The following is an 18,354-nucleotide window of genomic DNA, read 5'->3' on the forward strand; positions in this document are numbered from 1 at the left end:
TGGAGTACATTATTTGGAAGAATTATTCAAAGTGACTGATTTCATATAAAAATCAATATTAGTTTTTATTCGATTTCAATTTATGAATAAAGCAGGGCATTCTACAGAAGTTGTAAAGATAGATAGAAACTTAAATGATGGGTGCTACAAAACAAAATGTTCTAAACTACTATAAACTAGTCATCAACTTACGTGTAGAGTAACAATATGGTAGAGCGTCATCACAAAAGATCAAGAAAAATGAAGAAAAATAAAACACATCGCATTTGATGATCGCCGAAAAAAAGTGGTCAGACACGGGTTTTATTTGTTCAGATACATTCAAAGAGTGCCAGCTGCGTCATGGCGCCTTTCGCACACGAAGGTTCACTAATTTGCTTCAAACATGTTTCCAAAGGATGGGTCCACCATTGCGGGAAGGACATCGGGCCGTTCGTGAACTGCACGGTGGAGTCACGGGATTACGAGCCACATTCCCGCCGCAGGTGTTGCTCAGTTACAAAGAGATTTGAATATTTAGCTGTCATTCTTCTACACCCTTCCATTTGGGGCTTATAGGATGCCTTCTGCTCGCCATTCGCTGATCGATCATTGACCGTCCGGTTATCTAATAGTTAAATTATTATCCTCTTTCAGATCCGATCAAGCTCCTACCCAGCTTTAGCTGCCCACTTCTGGCTTTTGCTTCACAATTTATTTTGGTTATATGTCTCTAGTATTTTATATAATTTGGCTTATGTTCGCTTCTCGACTCAATCTCAACTTCGAATCGTTTCCTAGTTAAATACAAATAAAAAAGAAGGCCGAAACGAACCGAAAGGTTAGTTTCGGTCAAGTGCCTGCCACGTTGGAGAAGTACGAACACGTGCGCTCGTGTTTGCCGCTTTTTGTTCTTGACATTCGCACGGGAAATCGATACTCAGCTAGAAAGCACGGATAGGATAGGTAAAAGATGGGCGATGAAGGAACATTCAAGTTTTGCTCTAGTTTTGCACAAAGTTCTAGTTACCACGGATTAGTTCATTTACTATTTAATATGCATCGGTTCGGTTCCACGGCCGGAAGCGGGCACGGGATTTTGTTAGTTTCCGGTTACTATGCTTTTTGGCCACATTACGCACACTGACGGTAGAATACAATTATGCTAGGTCTATTGATGCGCTGACATTCGGTCCCAAAATAACGGGCACGGCACGTGTTTTCTCTCTCTCTCTGTCTCTCTCGCTCTCTCTCCCTCCAAAATGGCACGGCTTTGAGTGGCGATGAAACCGATGTGAAAATGGTTGATTACTTTTGTATGCGGGTTTTTGTTTGCTTCTCTGCTTCAAATGCGATTACGTATTGTTGCCCAATCTCTCCGCAAGTCCTTGCTACTTTCGAAAAAAGTGCCTCACAGTTCGTTGGATTTCGCTTCACCTGCCATTTTTTTTTGCTTCTCCATCCCAATTCACGCCCACCGACGGTTGCAACATATTTAGGGACAACCATCAGCCGGGAATCATCAACAGCTATCGATTAACGTAAGCCAGGGGGGGGGGGGGGTGGGATTTTCCGGAAAAAGCAGGATACCAAACCAGCCTGGCCTGGTGTCAACGCGCTCAACACTCGGCGCAATCCCATTTCACGCGTATTTGAAGTTCTTGATTAAAACGTGTAGTTGCGGTTCGACCAAAAGAAACGGTTCGTCACCCGCTAGACAACCACTCTGACACTGACTTCTGCCTCCCCCTCTGACTGTGGGACTCCTTTTTCGGTTCATTTTCACGCCTTTTGCTGTGTGGCACACCGCTCTCCTTTCCGCGTCATGGTTACACCGATAACATACAGTTGCACATCACCGGAAGCGGACGTTGAACGTCACGCTTTTAGCGTGTGATTAAGTTACCAGCTAATTATGTCCGCTAAAGATGCCGCCCAAAGTGGCGTCGGCTTTCTAAAGTTAATAGTGATCACAATTTTGGTTCGTTTTGCTTTGCCATATCTGCGCATTCCGCGTACAGTTGCGTTTATATCTACGGTTTCGAATGTTTGTTTGTTAGCTTTTTTTTTGTTGTTGTTAGAGATAAAATATGGACTTCTATTCATACAGTGCGTATGTGTGTGTCAATGTATGTGTGAGATTGTGTGTGTATGTGTGATTTTCAGTTGGAAACATATTGTCTTAGGTGTAAAGAATTCGCCCTGGTGAGCGCTGCGTAGCCATTGCGGCACTGTAAATGTCTTACAACTACAAATATGCTGCTAAATCTCGTCACCCACATTTAGTAGGTCCAGTGGGTTGCACCTGCAAGAAGCCTACCGAGATGTGTGCCGGTTGAAAACCGGCCCCGGGGGTAATCGGCATCGTTTCCATTTTATTTTTGATTACCTCTTTTGTGCACTCTGCCCAAATGGAGGCGCCCAGTCGCGTGTAGAGAAAAATGGAGCCGCCTGGTTGCGATAGAAAACTTGCTGCCGTACTTCGTTACGCTACGTTAAACTCCGGTAACACAAGTAACACCAAACATCAAACATCACCCGAGCGGTTACCACGGAAGCTTCGAGTCCCATTTATGCTATAAACCGTTACATAAGTATTTCATTGAAACCACGGATATGAAGACGGCTGTGTACGTGTGTAAGATTCTGTGAGGGTGTGTGTGTGTGTGTGTGTTCATGTGCCCTATTTGCTGCCTGCAGGCGGATTGGATACCCAAAAGAAAGCATCCTTCATCCGCTTACCGCAATCACAATGTCCTGCCACCGCGTGCTGACAGATTCTCCCTCCACGGCCGGCCTATCGAGAATAGGAATGCTACCGATCGTAAATCACCGCAAAAGGGGATTTGCTTTCGAGGAGATTACGCAGGATGTAACCTCTGCACGCGCGGGAGTGTGTGCTTGTTGCGTGTTTGTGCGCGTGTAGTGGGGTTGTGCGGGTAAATGTGTGCGGATTATTCGTTGCCTCTTGACGCTTCTGCATTCGAAAGAGAAAGTACAGTTACATGCTAACGTTGAACAACACGACTAGAATGAGCTTAGGTTGTCAATTTTTCGTTACACGGCGCACTCGGCCTGCTACCCCGAGCGCGGTGGTGTTTTTCCGGTGAATCGGACAATATAAACTACTCCATTTTCGTATGAAAAATGAAAAAAAAACATCAACAAGTTCCAGCGAGCTGGGTTAGGTTAACATGCATCCACTAGCAACGTTTCTAAGTACACCTAGGTTTTGAAGCTTCTTCGCTTCCCACACACATACACACATATATGCGCACATGACCACATACACAATGCCAAATGCTGGCACATTGTGGATGTGGTGCGCTTTTTGTGCTCCATTTTCGCTCTCGTCTGGGTGCATTTTAATCCACACGCCCTCGGTGGTTTTTTATTCATTTTTAATGCCCTATCCCTCGCTTACTATCATCCCCTTATTGCGCCCTCGATCGACACCATTGTGCTTAGCGCCATGTTCTAGAAACTACTTGCTACCAACGGTGAAATGATGCAGCTTAAATCCGCCGCTCTGTCTCATCCGCGGACGTTCGCTTACCGATTTGAAAACGGTGTGCCAAAGTTACACCAAATCTGAGGTCCCGCTGGGAGGACAGAGTGGACAGAGCGATGCACCGTTCCTGCATCAAAAACCAAAGAAAAAAAAAAGAGCAAAAACGTAGCCACTGCTTTCCGTTCCGATTTTCCGAGCACGGCGTCCTTTATCGGCAGTTGGTCGGCGTTAACCGTGCTGCCTACCTTTCGGGCGGAAATTTCGCCCGCGAGGTTGGCACTGACATCGATACGAGTTATGGCTTCGGTTTTATGCGCGTCCAGTCCTGCAATGGCATCCATTCATCCACAGACCGGTTGCTTTCCTGTTCCATTTTGGCTGGACAGGAGAGGGTTTAAAAAAAAATGCATTTCGGCAATCGATCCGGTCTGTGGGAGAGTACGCCACAATGGCCACATTCATAGCTGACTGAGTACTTGCTTATATAAAAAAAGGGGGAGAACAAAAGCCTTCCTTAACGCTACTCATTAAGGGAGTCCTTTAATTCCTGCGAAACGATTCCATCTGCCTAGTGCTTGGGTAAGGAAAATCACACCGTGTATTATCAACTTCTGGTATTCTTCCGTACCAGCCCGTGGCTTTCCTGCCATCCCTAACGTGTGTCGCGATAAAGCAACACCACTACCGATCGGGTGTGCGAGCGAATTTGCATACGCCCGTTGTCGGTGGTAATGATTGGCAATAATTGTGCGAAATTATCGAAACAGTCCATCCGGCTCGGGTCTGAACGCAGCCGCAAGCATCGCCAACGGGGAGTTGCCATCGAATGAACCTCCGGGGCGCGGTCTATTGTGCTCGCAAATATTCTGATCAAAGGCAGGGCGGTGGTTGAATGGTAGGTGGTTGGAAAAGTTCGCAATTCATTCGTTATTAGCCACCCCAGCGCAACATCGGAACCGTGCTACAGCCAGCACGTGCGCCACTAAAGCAGGCTTTCCCTGTTCTGGTTCACCGCTGGTAGAGCTCAGCGTTCCTGCAGGGCTACCGGCTATTGTTCCCTGCGATTGGCGGACGATAATTAGCCCAAGAGCGGGTCCGTTTCGAGAATCATTACTCCCGTTTCTCGGTCGCCCTACCGATGGGCGTCCCCTTTTCGACCGAAATGGCATTGCGTAACGCACGCTGCACCGTAAGCGAGATGAGTTCGCACGTGTTACAAAGCGAGCCCGAACGCTGGGGGGCATTAAATGAAAAGTGGAGCGGGTGTTTACATTTGCGCAGCGGCTTGCCTACCTTTCGGGCGCAACCAACCATCCCAGGGCACGTGACACGAGATCCCACACAGGTCACACGCCACCCTCGGAACATGAGCTTTAAACGTTAATAGAGTGAAAACCGCCCATGATGAATTGACCGATAAAAGCTGGCCGCCTCGTTCGGGCTGGATTAAACGGCACACTCTGCGCCAGGCTGCCACCGCCATCAACGCGAAGGAGCGTGTTTTATGCTCGCACAATTACCCTCCCATTAACCCTCCAGGGGATACGGGTGGGAGGCTTCCGGTTCGCGAGACCCTGGTTGAGGTGGAACCTGAAACCAATAAGCTTAACGAACCGGCCACCCACTCACCCGAAAGGGGGCTAGTGAACAGGCACCATTGGGCTAGGTCAGGAGCCATCTCACGTCCCACGTGCCAGCCAACAGGGTGTGTTCACTCACCGCACGGGTGTGGTGTCGCCTTCACCGTGGGCTGCTTTATCGCAGAACAACACGCAGATGAAGTCGCGGGATGTGGTGGTCCTTGCGATGAGACATCGACACGATAAGCCACACAAATAGCGCTCTTACACACGCACACGAGCCGGGAGAAAGTGTCCCTTTATCACCTGCCTAGTGAAGCTCTAGCTTCTCTCTATCCCGCGGGACCTTCCAAAGAGGGTCCCTCGGCGCGCTGTTGCATCTAATTAACAGAGCGCCACCTCCAACCTACACCAGAACGTCGCGGTTTGAGCCGCGGTCGGTGCGAACCCTCGCCACCGACCCAACACCCAACACTCAGACATCGTCCTGGAAGGTGATCCGTTCGCGGGATTTGGTCGAACTGCGTGTTGACCCACTCGTGGAGTACGTCCGGTGGAAACGCTTGTCAAGTTCGATAGAGCGTCGCGGACCGAACGCTAGAGGGCGCTCGCCAGGTGAGTGCGTGATGGGTATTGCCGGCAGTTGACTCGGACGTCGATGCATTGGTGAACGGGAGCGTCGAGGTGACAGTGTGCCTGTCTCCGGGGAAGGTGCTGGTAGCTGACCTGCACCAGGTGGTGGTGGTGGGAGCTGAGCTCCTCCACCCAAGTGCGAGGGTGGACCAGGATCGGCGAGAGAAGCGGCCGCCGCAGCCGCCTCGAAGTACTCGTCAAAATTTGTGGAGAACTTGTGCTTGGAGTTTTGCCTCACCAAGTACTGCTCGTACGACTTCTCACGTTGGATCATCTCTTGGATGTCCATGCTGCGCTCGCGCTCGAGCTGATCGATGATCTCAAGATCGCGTGATAGCGTGCTGAAGGAACCCTTGCGAGAGGAGTACTCACTCTCGCTGATCGACAGGATCGAAGGTGTTGCTTTCAGGATGCCAACTGGACGTTTGCGAGCTGATGGTTGTGAGACTGAGCTAAAGATCTCTGACTCCTCGTCATCGTCCACCTCCGGTCCAGTCGGGTGGGTTGTGGGTTGTGTGAGAGTAGATCCACGTCTCCGGAAAGGCACCACTAGCGGGCCTGGGAGAGGCCCACCATGTGGACGTCTCGTAGTAGCCCCCAGAGGATCATCCTGGTAACTACCTTCAGTTGCTGTACCACAGTACGTGCTCGAGGTGATATCTGAGCTGTTTCCAACGAGTGAACCAACGTCATCTTCATCCTCCCCCCGAGCTGGTTGGGAGGCATAAGAGGGACGTCGACTATGCGCGCTATAGCGACGAGCGTAAAGCGGGGCAGCACTACTTGTTCGGCTTGTCGTTGAACGGATGGAGGAGTTATGCGCTGATGAGGCGAGAGTTCTGGATGACTTCACTGAGGGTGTTTTGTGGAAGTTGCTGTCTTCGATACGCAGAGGTGGTGGAAGCTGGCGACGAGGACGTCCCACGGAGGATTGCCGGGAAATGGTGGTTTCGACGGTTCGAGCACTATTTCCAGCCGGTGACTTTGTGGGTTCGCTCATAGAGGTCGTAGCAGTACCACTACCGGAGTTAGCTGCGTCTGAAAGTCGATGGCTAGAGCGGCCAGAAGCTGTACGTCGGTGAGGGGAAGCTAGAGCTGAGGGCTTTAGTGGAATTACGGTAGCCAATGGGGTCGCAGACGAGGTGAGTGGTTTCTTCCTGTGCGAACCTGACATTACCTCGCCTGACTCATCCAACGACTGCTCCGACCGAACGTTGGTGTTGCGACGCGACGAAAGCCGCAGATAGCCACGCAGTCGCTCCTTCGTAGGCCTGGTTGTGGTTAGGAAAAGACAAGAGAAGTGAACCATTAGGTCAAGTCGATTGAAACCAAACGAAGAACATCGATGCACCTGCCACCGGTTACGCAATGTGGTGCAGCACTTCTTTAGAAGCAGGGCCCCGATTCGAGAGACCGTCGTTAACACCTTAAGAGCTCTTATAGGATCTTTCAACGTACAGGAAATCGGCTCCAAAAACGTTGACTTCGAGAGAGAAAGAGAGCAGTTAAATCAATCCCATCTGTCTCTAAAGAACTCGAGTTTCGGCCAAGCACTGAACTATCGGTCAATCAATCCCGCCCAAGGAGGCTTTTCGGAGAGTCTCCAACTGCATTCCTTCTAACCTAACGAACTGCTTGACATTGTTGCGCGCGGTGACAGGTGTCGGTCGGGTGGTGCGGGAGCTCTGTTGAGGTGGTACTTACTTCGAGAGCACCCAGGAGGCGTACATCCACGGCACGATGATGGTCGGCAGGAAGGCAATCCAGACAAACATCAGGAAGGTGATGTCGTAGTGCGCCTGATTCTCGTATGTCTCCGCCACCGTCATCCGAGCGAGTCTATCAGCGAAATAGAAAGAGACCAAGAGTGTGTGTGAGAGAGAAAGAGCAGAGTGGCATCTCGAAATGTTAAAGCAGAAGACGGCGGTATCATGCACACGGTAGGGCTCTCGAGAGCGCGCGAAGAACACTATGTCTTGTTAACGAAATTGTCCGCTACAAAACCCTAAGCCTTCCCGGGAAACCCTGAAAACGTCCACGAGTTACCCACTCGGCTGGCTCAAAGTTTGCGACCCTCCATTCCGGGAAGCTCCAGAAAAAGCTTGCCTGCACGAACGTCCAAAACGGTGTACTTTTCCTCGAAAAGGCCTTCCGGTTGCGTCCTTCGTGATTTCCGAACCGGGGGTATTCTTTTCTTCTTCTTTTCTCGCAGGAACCTTCCCGGCAGCAGAGCGGGCAAGTTCATCCGGTTGATTCACCCGCACGCAAGAATTCAACCGAAACGCTTGAGATGCCCTCTTTAATCTCCACCGTAACGAACGCTGACCGAAGTGTAACCACTAATGTGCGCGGCACTGTAGCTTGGACAGCGCCTCCTCGAGAAGTGCTGCAATCGATGCGGTCTCTTAGCTCGCTCTCCAGCCTGCTCACGTTCAGTCCCTTCTTGTCTACCGGAAAAAACGAACCCGGCGCCCGATTTGTTTGCGTTTCGAAATATAATTCGCAATATTTTGCATCCCAAAGCCGGGTTTGACTTTTCCGATGAAGTTCCATTTTCTTGCGAACGAAGCTGGGCCCCGTTGGGGAAATATTGTGTATGCGGTGTGCATTCGGCTCGGATCTTTGACGGGGCCCTTTTGCGGGGAACCGGGAATCCAGCAGATGCAGCATTTTTCTTCATTTTCCTTCAAAGTTGCAAGCAAGAGGCTGACGGTGGGGTTCGGTAGATATTGACAGCGTTTGATTCACTTTTCTGGTTCGCTTTTCTTCAGCTGACGCTTCCGTGTCTGATGGAATAAGTTTTCCTTGAAATGTTCCCCCACCCTGAGAGATGTAGAGCTGGAAAACCCGGTGGGAGGAGGGTAATAAAAACCCAATGGTCGAGAAATTGCATCGAAACCCGTGCTTCGAGCTGGTAATGTTGCGTTTGACACAACTCATCCCCGATGCAGAAGCCCTTGTGTATATAAATGTTGTTTATTTTTTTCTTTTAATAATATATGGATTTCCAGATTTATGATCTTGATTGGCTTATGAGTAGTAGGGTTGAACACGCAGCCTGCAGGCAGCCAGTTGTGATCGGTGAGTGACATCCTCCATCACGCCAATGACTGTCAATTACGAGCAACGGCTTTTCCCAACGGCGTTATGATATTTCGTTTCCTCTGATTCTGAGCAACGCTGGCTTTAATTGCAGCACCCAAACGGAGGTTTAACATCCAACGTTGAGTGCTCCAGGCACGGTGAACTTCCTTGAAAAGGCTGCTTTTTGGGACGGCCGGAAAATAGCCAAAATTTCACGGCTCGCGAACGGCCTTTCAAACGGACGCCCCCTGGTGTCCGGCTGTCGAACTAAAGTGTCCTGCACCAGCATGGGGGGGTTGGTGGAGCGCGGTGACGAATTATCAAATAGATCGCACCTGACACCGAGCTGCTCGGAGGCAAAATTATTCAGGATGAATAATCACGCAGCAGCTCGCGCTAGGGAAATGGATCGCGTTTCTGGGCGCTTTCGTGTGAGATCATTCATCATGTCGCGGCTTGAGATGGGGGGTCGGACTGCCTCGAAATTCCGAAACTCCCTCCCCCATCCACCTTCCTTGTTCCTTTACCCCCCCCTCCGGCCCTACCATTGTGGATTTTGGAGGCATTTTCGCGGCCTAGCGACAAAAGCGAAATAATCCAGCTCGAAAGTAAGTGCAAATATATGCCACCATCGAACCGCTCGCAGGTGGCAGAACATTGGCACCAATCGAAAGCTGGGGTGCAGGGGGGTGGGGGGTGGGCAAAGCTGGTGGAAGAGGGCGTTCATTTTTCACTCCCCCTCCCCCCCCCCCCTCCCCGCGTGCAGCCCCCTTCCCCATCCCTAATCCCAGCCATCTCGAGCTGATGACAAATAAAGTGAACGTTACGCGGCCTGGGTGGCGTATAATTTATGCAGCATAATTTATACACCCTCCCTGGCGCAACACCCTCCCCTCTCCTCAATCTTCCTTCACCCACACCAACAGGTGCCCTTGCAAACCCGCGAAGCACGCCGCGCGTTTGCGTCAAATTCCGATACGCGGACGAATTGTTGCGAAGAGATTTGGCGAACGATCGAACGTTGGGAGGTTGCCTTGTCCCGTGCTCGATTGACAGCTCCCTCTCCCTCTCCCCATGTCTCTCTCTCTCCCTTCTCCCATTCCCCCTCGTGATGCTGACAAAATTATTAACATGCAACGCCTCAGCCTCCCGCAACGCCGGACAATTAGCACGCCTATTAGTGGTCCATTTTGCGAGTGCAGGGATGGATGGGATTTTAATTAAATGGAACGGGCCCGCTCGTTACGCGTAAACGTCTCGGGTGTGCGTTGCGGGTGGAAAAACGACGACGGGGGCAGGGGGGCAAAAACTAAATTGGGTGGAAAACTCATCAACTCCGGCAGCCAGGTCGGTGTCAGTTCGCTTTTCCATCGGTGGCGCTTTCCACGCGCACTTTTTCGATCGACTGGTCCTGCACATACCTGGTGGCGCCAGTTGAGCTTCCGATCGGTTTTACTCGCCGACAAATAATCCCCACCAAACGGCGCCACCGCGGTGACGGGCTTCTTTTTCGCAAGCGACCAGCGTGGAAGCTGGGGGGGGGGCCCTTGATGAAGCTTCAAATTTGTAAGTTTTGTGCAGCATCCAGTGCTGGAGTTTTCCGGCCCCCCCCCCCCCGGTGGGGTGGGATTTTCCTGCTGTCACCAAAGTTTTGGGTGGTGCGTTTTCACGCGAATGCCGCCGGAGTCGTATCACGCGCGCCAATTACGCCCCCGAAAGGTAGGCAAACTGCGAAGCAAATTCCATAGCGCTCCGTGAACTGGGTGTGAGTGTGTTCCGTGAATGTGTGTGGGTTTGTACATAGCAAACAATGTTTCGTGCAGCGTCTCTGGCGACCGATGGCGGCCAAAAACAACCCTCCTGGCACATAGGGGATGGGGTTGTTTTTCACCAAACTCGAACTGCAGCTCGGATGGAAGTTTTGTTCGATTTTATTGAGCCAAAATTAGTGACGAGTTAAGCTTCCCGGCACCGTGCATCACATCGGAATAAATAAAACACGCCGAAGTACCGATTTATTCACCCTCAACCCACTCCACTCATTCTTCCGTTTTCCCAACAAAAAAAAAACGGCAGGTGCCGAGAGCCACGCGTTTGGTTGGGCTCGACAAATGCGAGATAAAAATTCGGTGTAAAAATATTCCCAACCTGCGCCCGTTTGTCATGTGGCGCTGAGAGCACGCCCGTGTGAAGGGCTCACCCTTGCGGCGATGGGTGAAAGAAACAAGGAAGGAAAAAGAATGGCAAAAAGAGAGAACCAACACCCGGGAAATATTTTTGAATGGCAGCCTGTGTGGCGAGTTTCCACGACGCTTTTCTCGTCCTCCATTACGGCCAGGTCGGTTTCATGTTCCCTTTCGCTTTTTCTCCTCAGCCAACCTTCCCCCGGCTACCTCCGGCTTCTCTTCAGGCCTCTTCAAGCCCTTCCAGGCGGGTTCGATCCGTGCCGTGGTTCGTTCATTCATCGCATCTGTTTTCCATTAGTGGCTCAAGTGGGAGTTTTTCGCTACTCTTTTTTTTATTATCGGCACGCACACGAGCGTGAGTGCATGTGTGTGTGTGGTTTGCTAACCGGGAAGAGGAAGTAGCAATTTTCCCGTCGGTTCAATTGCGTACCATTGGAGCCATCATTGGCCTGGGTGTGGGTTAAAAATAAATCGCGGTAGAAAAGCGGAAAGCGAAAATAGAAGATGAACAAATACGCCCAAAAGGAAACGCAACCACGCGTCTCAGGACGCTCGGGATGGAAAACAACATTAGCATCGCGTGCAGGAAAAGCCATCCCCGTGCGATCAGCTCGCGGATATTGGTGACTTTTAATTCGTGTCGACGCGTGGCTCGAAATCGCTTTGCTATTAGCGAATCGCAGCTCCACGACGTAGCGGCGTTTTTAGCCCATCCCAGGATGGGCTAATGGAACCACCGGGGGGTTTTGCTTCGGCAAAGGGAGAAAAAAAAGGAAAAAATTGATAACGAACATGATAATTGAATATCGGCTTCCGTCTCGTGCCTGGGAGCTTTTCCACGGCTTTTTTCCACGGCGCCCAACCCAACCGGCTCGGTAAGTACCCGAACTCAATGGTAATATTAAATTTTAATATCTTCCTTCTCGCACGTTGGCTCGAGCACCCCCCACCCGGTTTTCAGCGAAGGACCAATATTATCTGCCAAATTCATCCGACCGGTGCGCGTTTTCGTGCCGGCACTGGAGCGGGTTTTAATCGCGACGCGGGCGAGCCATTAAAGCGAATGGCCACCGTTTTCGGTTCGGCTTTTCCCATGGCTTTAAGCGCCCCGCGTAAGGGGGTTTTCCAATTTCTAGCGCGTTTCCCGCGGGAAGGCCGCATTGTGTCTCGTATCTTATTGTGGGTCAATTAGTTTTGCGATGAAAGCAACATCCGCGACACAATGGCCGCTGCTAGAATTGCTGGCGTCATTTGCTTCAAAGTAAGCGTATGGGAAGCTCGTGGGGAGTTTGAAATAGCACGATAAGATGCCTCCAGCGGGCTTCGAACAATGCGCGATCCGATTGCGAATTAATCCACACATTTAATATGCTCACCAGCCGGACAACGCGCTTCGGTATTTAATGCTAAAACAGTGCAGTTTAATCAGGGGGTGAAATGCCTGATTGTGGCGCTATACGAGAAAGGCTTTGTGTGATTTTAGTCCCTTATTGTGCCGAGGGACTAAATGAATGCTTGGTGGGCTTTGGCGCGTAGGAAAAAAGGGATTGCAAAATTGCATTAATTTCAAAAATGAATTTTACATTTACAACCACGGATTAATGCAACATGCATTTGATGTTCATTGCACCGAAGCCAACATTTTCAGCTTAAGCAACGTTAACTAAGCGTGGTAGGGAATATATGTTCAAACAGCTTTTTCAGCACCCTAAGGCTTCACCTAAAAAGGCTTAAACATTTATCCAGGTGATTCGTTGAATTTCACATCCAATATGCGACGCTACCAAACGTCAAACAATGAATTTGTTCGTTTGCTGACAGCCCTGTGAGGGAGTTTGCAAAAAAAGAGAAACAAAATGGCGTCGCACCACTTGACGCTCGAGCGCAAGATTGCTCCATCTCCGGTTTCTTTACTGATCACTCATCAACCGCAACGAGTGCGAAAGCAAAGGAAAAGAAAAAGGGAAACCAAACAAAAACCTGCCCGAGCGAAAGGTGCAACTAGGCCCGGACGCATCCTTGAAGGAGATCCTGCGAAGGACAAATGAAGTGCCACCCGAATTGTGGCAGGTCCTTCTTCCGATCCGGATGACAAACTGGTCCTCGCAAACAAGGATAGGGAGTCGGGAAGTCAAAAACCCCCAGTGAAACCATTCAGCGCTAGAGGACGCAGGGCCGCGATGACCGAAAAGGTTAATTAATTGGATCCGTAATACAAACCCCCAAAGTACCGCCCCTTCGGTTTGGTTCGGTTCCAATCTGCTCTGGAAAAAGGGGCCTTCCCAGCCGAAAGGACCCGCCTTTCATGTCGTCCGACGTTTGGGACTGTGTGTGTTTTTTTTTTGCTTTCGGCCGGTGAATTTTCACACGAACGAGGACGAGTAGGAGTGGGAGGAGGACAAGGATGGTTTGTGTTGTTTTTTTGTCTCCACCACCGCCACCACCACAACGCCCTCCTTTTCACACGCCCAACCCCAACGGGATTCTCATTATTAGGAGGCGAGCGGTTTCATCGCTTTCACCAAAGGAAAATTGCCGGTTGCAGAGAAATGTTGCCACGCGATAGGGTTGGAAGGGTGAATGGGCATGAAAGGGGAGGGGGACGAGGTGACTCCTTGCCAGACGTGCATCTGAAGTCAAGTGGAATGCGCGCGACGGAAAAGCGAAGGCGAAGGACGCGAAAATGCTTTCCCATCAGCCAGCAACCATAGATTGAGTGTGGATTTTTTGCTGCTTTTATTTTCCCCCTGATTTTCCACCATTTTCCACCCATCGTCACCCGTCGTGACGGAGTCACGCGTTCGTTCGTGGGCCGCTCGTACAGCGTGTGTGATTGGATGCCACAAATTTAAGCTAATCTTCCCCGGGCCTTTTGCTCGAAGGGTTTTCCTTTTTCACGATTTCCCGGCGAGCTCGAGTGTAATCCAAAACCGGCGCGAGCCGCGGCACTTCAAAGGTGGAGCGGAAAATTATTTCAAACCCACCCGTCCGCCGGCCACCGTCGATCCACCCTCGGGGTGGCCGAATTTTCCACCCAGATCCTGATGAAACCTTTCCCGCAAGGTGTCACGAAGCAAGCCAAAAGTCGGATCCGAAACACGCCGTGCGGCCCATGCGGGGAACTCGTTAAATCTCGCATCAAGCCGCCACGAAATGTGCCGCCGTTGTGCGGCAGGAAAAAGGACGCAAAAAGGACGAGAAAAAAAGGACACCCACCAAATCGCGAGCGAGCCTTTTCGAGCTGTTTCATGCTCACTAATCAGCAGCACAGGTAGCAGGAGATGATAAATAAATACACCCCCAAGGGGGGGGGGGCGAGGGGGGACCGGTTAACATAATATCCTTAACCGGCTTGTGACGCGCAGCATCCGTTGTGATCGTTCTTTTTTTTTCGTTTTGTGCTACGCCACTTGCCGCTAAATGTCGCCCAGGTGAGCTAAATAAACTCACCGTCACTTGCGGGTCCTCAATTACACGGGCGGTGAAGGGGCCAAAGGATCGTCCTTCGGCGGCGCCGGCGGCCTCCCCGTCGTCCTTATCGCCGCTCGGCGCTAATTAATCTCTCGGGCTAATTTTCTCGCGCTCACACACTCACGGGACCATTTCGCGGTGTGTTTTGTGGGCCCCCTGTTTTTCTTGTCTCCTTTTTTTTGGCTTTTCCAAATCCAACTTTTGCGGGCGGTTTGTTTTTCCAACCCTGTGGGCTGGTTTTGGCAAACGCACCACACCATTCCACCGAGCAAGTGTCCCTTCGGGGTGTGGCATGAAAATGGAGAAAAAAAAAACGCGGCAAAACCGGTGTGATTTTGATCGCACAAGACAGACGGTGGGAGCCATTTTTTGAGGTTAGAATCAAAGATGGCGCTTCATGCGGGCGAGGGTGAGGATTCTCCCCTCCTCCCTCCGGCCTCCCCCACACCCCATGTCATGGCGCGTGCCCCTTCCAACCCAGCGCAGCCAGTGAAATGAGCGGCTTTTCCGAGCATTACGCGAATCCGCGCCCGTCAACGGGCAGCGCAAGGATTACAATGGTGAAGCTCGCGATCCTGCGGCAAATAGCGGGATGCAGGTGGATTATAAATCCATAAAGCTCTCACACCCACGGGTCCTCCTTGCGTGGAGGTTTTTACCCTGTGCGCGTTCGCGTGCAATCACCGCTAGTTGCGTGCAGTTCGCACAAATGCCCTAACCAGGACGATGGAGCAAACATTTACGCATCGCCGGATGAAAGCGAACGGTAATGGTGGCTGTTGTGGTGCATTGTTGCCAGACACGAAACGGAAATGGATTTATTTTGGCAGGGTTTACGCGTTAATATTTGCCTTTTACGAGCGGCAGTTTAGTGGCACGCTTGCAGCAACACTTTAGTGAGGTTAGGATGCCTGCTTTGTGACGTGGAGCAAATCTTTCGCCGGAAGTGATGAACTTGACGGATTGCAGAACAACAAACTAACAGATTAGCATTCGCCGGGACGGGCAATAGCCTGTAGAGCTGAAAAATAGTTCACTGGCCTCTCCCCGGAAAACCCTAATTAAATTTCGATTCCCAAAACCACTGGCGCGGATGTAACAAGGGTTGAACAAAGGGTAGGGAAGGTTTTACGTGGAATTCCAAACCACGCAATAGGTCTACGGGAATGGAAGGTTGAAACCGTACAGCCGTTCTTCGGAATCGGCTTTCCGCTTTATTTTCCCGCCCCACAAAGCTGAACCTTCCACAAACCTGGTCAGCTAAACTACTATCCAGGCGCTCATCTGAGGGCACCCGAGAAGACCCCGACCGGACAATAAAACGAGCCGGCAGGAAAATGAAAACCCATAAAAATGGCGCCCGAGCCGTACTCGAGCCGGTGGGGTAATAGAATTTCACCGGTTTAGAGATAATCATATTTGTTTTACCTCATCATGATTCATGAGTTTGCGTGCGCCGGCGTCCGCCTCGAACGCACGGCAAACCTTAATCTGGGTTCCTGAGCACCCGTACGGCTGCGGGAGCGTTCGTAATCAAATATTTGATAGCGAATCAAAAAGAAAAATGGAAATGGAAATGGAATGCCACCCGGGTGGAGGTGAATATTTAGCTCCGATCGTGAGCTTGGGACGTTCGAATTTAGGCAGAAGCGGAAGTTCCGGTGCGTGCGTAATTCCCACCACAAACTGCCGAAGGAGTGTGCCTCGCGAATGGAGTTTCGATTAAAAATTGAAGCATCCTCTGGTCGCTGAGCCCGTCAAGGTTAGTGACTGCTAGATCCGGGCTCGCTTTCCCACACCGGAGTTGTGAGGATTTCCGTCCGACAAATAGAGCCCGCACGGACGCTAGGCAATCCCGTAATTGGAACACAAGATACAATACGGTGCCGGCGTACGATGGAGTCGTGGTAAAATAAAGACAACTTGGAGAGCGCACGTATTACGCCGGGCGTGTGATACAGCCTGGTGCTCAGGCGGTGAACGACTCACAATTGAATTGTGTGTGGTTTGGCTGAGCCTCAGGCATTCTGGCGACAAGCAAAGAGGCTGGCCGGATGTGACGGTGCACGAGAGAGTGCGCTTCTTTGCCCATTCCGGACCGGAACGTTACTGCTTAGGTCCGCAAGCTTTGAGCGAGCGACCGGACGGTGTAGGGTGGGAAAAGTGAATGATTCATAATGAATATTTTACATCCTGCGTCCTCTCTTCTTCTGGTTTTCGTTTCGTCCTTTCCGTTTGTCATCCATAGCAGTCCTTCTTGTTGGGCGGATCTCGGGGAATGCTGGACGTCCTACTCTACGTCACACGCGCGGTTGGTGGAGAGTTGGTTGGGTGGTCACTCTTAATGGATCGTCGACTTCCTTCCTCGACCTACTCAACACTCTGAAGAGGTTCCTTTCGCCTCTCGACCATCTCGATATCTTCCTGAGCGCGTTTTTTTTCTCTTTTGTACCTCCCCAGAAACACCAGCAAGACGTAGTTCCTTGCTCACCTTGAGCCCGTCAGCGAACCTACCTCAGAATACCTACCTCAAAATCATTAGCGGACAGACGCACAGGACCTGCGAGGACGCCATCGCTCCCAGGTGGCGCTGGGTGCGCTTTTCGCGGTTCACATCCGCCTCGGCGTCGTACAGATCATACGTTCGCGCGTTACCAGCCTGGTTGGCTTGGGCTGCAGCAGTTGCCGATGTCGTTGACGCTGTACCTGCACCCTGTTCACCGTTGCCGTCGCGCGTTCCTTCGCTCGTAGCTGCGCCACGGCCTCCAGTAGATAGACGTCTGGAAATGGGAACCAAAGAAAGGAAACGGCATAAGGAAATCAGAACCATCAAGCAAATCGACCGCGCAGAGGACACCGCGAGGACGCTGCCACTAATCGCGAGCTAATGGTAACTCGAGCAGAGCACCTCACACGTCAGTTCAGCCTCCCAACAGCACACTCCGGCACTATCGAACCTTCACGCCATCCATTATTTTCTAGTCTCGTATGTACATTTGTCATCATTTGTGTGACAAGCACTTGCCGGACCGTGGAAACCCGGTCCCGGGGGCCGATAATTTCCTCCGTCCGGAAGTGTCCTTCGCAGGACATTGGAGAGTGACGAGTGGCTCTAGGTTTTTTTGTCCCCTTTTTTTTATACGCTCCTTCCTTCTCGTTCTCTCCTCAGCCCAGTGATGGAGCCAACGTTCGGTTGCGTGTACGAGTGTGTGTCATCATTATTTACGACCACTTGTGAAGCCCACTCTGGTTCCGCCTTCGCAGGGTGCTCGTGTTCGCATTTTACTACACCACACGGGCCAGGCCTTCTTCTGGCAGCAAGCCATGGTGCGAGTACTTTGTGCCTGCCCGTAGGCACCTAACGGAAGGCAATAAACAACGCGAGTTATAGCGCAACTTGCTGCTCGTCTCTGCTCATCCTGCCTCAGGCTTTTTGCGGTGCATTCGTGCGCTGCACTCGGGCCTTGTGCAGGGCTGCACCCGAATCCTGCCAGGACGATGGATACTTTTTAAACGCACCACCCAATAGCACACAGTTCGTCCGACAAAAGCGTACGAAAGCTTCTTAGAGGCGCTGTTTATTGGGCTCTATTTGAGCGTCCATAGTCAAGCGTGCACTATTAAATAATCTCTCTACAATGTATGTCGAGAGATGCGAATAAACATCACCTCCAAACTCGTTCTCGTCAGCGTTACGCTTTGCGAAGGGGTTTTTTATTTGGGTGGCGAGTCGAAAAACTTTTCCCACCCACCGGCGAAAAGGGGTTTTTTAGTAGATTTTATCTGCTTATTTATTCAGAAAATCACCCCTGGCGCATGTGTTGGGTAGAGCCGGAAAAGAGGCAACCCATCGGTAGGACGCGAAACAAGCGTGCTGAGCGTGTGGCTTCATTCCTGGTGGTTTGTTTCG

The 18,354-nt window shown here is 51.1% G+C and overlaps 1 protein-coding gene across 1 annotated transcript in view; it reads right to left on the reverse strand.

Moving 5' to 3' along the window:
* Positions 1-5,545: 5,545 nt before the first annotated feature.
* LOC128728580 (G-protein coupled receptor moody) overlaps positions 5,546-18,354 on the reverse strand; it is a 36,990-nt gene continuing 24,181 nt past the window's right edge. Inside the window, exons 5-7 of the mRNA XM_053822208.1 lie at positions 16,973-17,224; positions 7,408-7,542; positions 5,546-6,974 (exon numbers count right to left, since the gene is read on the reverse strand). Of these exons, the coding sequence (XP_053678183.1) occupies positions 5,546-6,974; positions 7,408-7,542; positions 16,973-17,224 (1,816 nt within the window). The remainder of the gene's footprint in view (positions 6,975-7,407; positions 7,543-16,972; positions 17,225-18,354) is intronic.

Source organism: Anopheles nili, chromosome X, assembly GCF_943737925.1.
Source record: "Anopheles nili chromosome X, idAnoNiliSN_F5_01, whole genome shotgun sequence".
Classification (NCBI taxonomy): domain Eukaryota; kingdom Metazoa; phylum Arthropoda; class Insecta; order Diptera; family Culicidae; genus Anopheles; species Anopheles nili.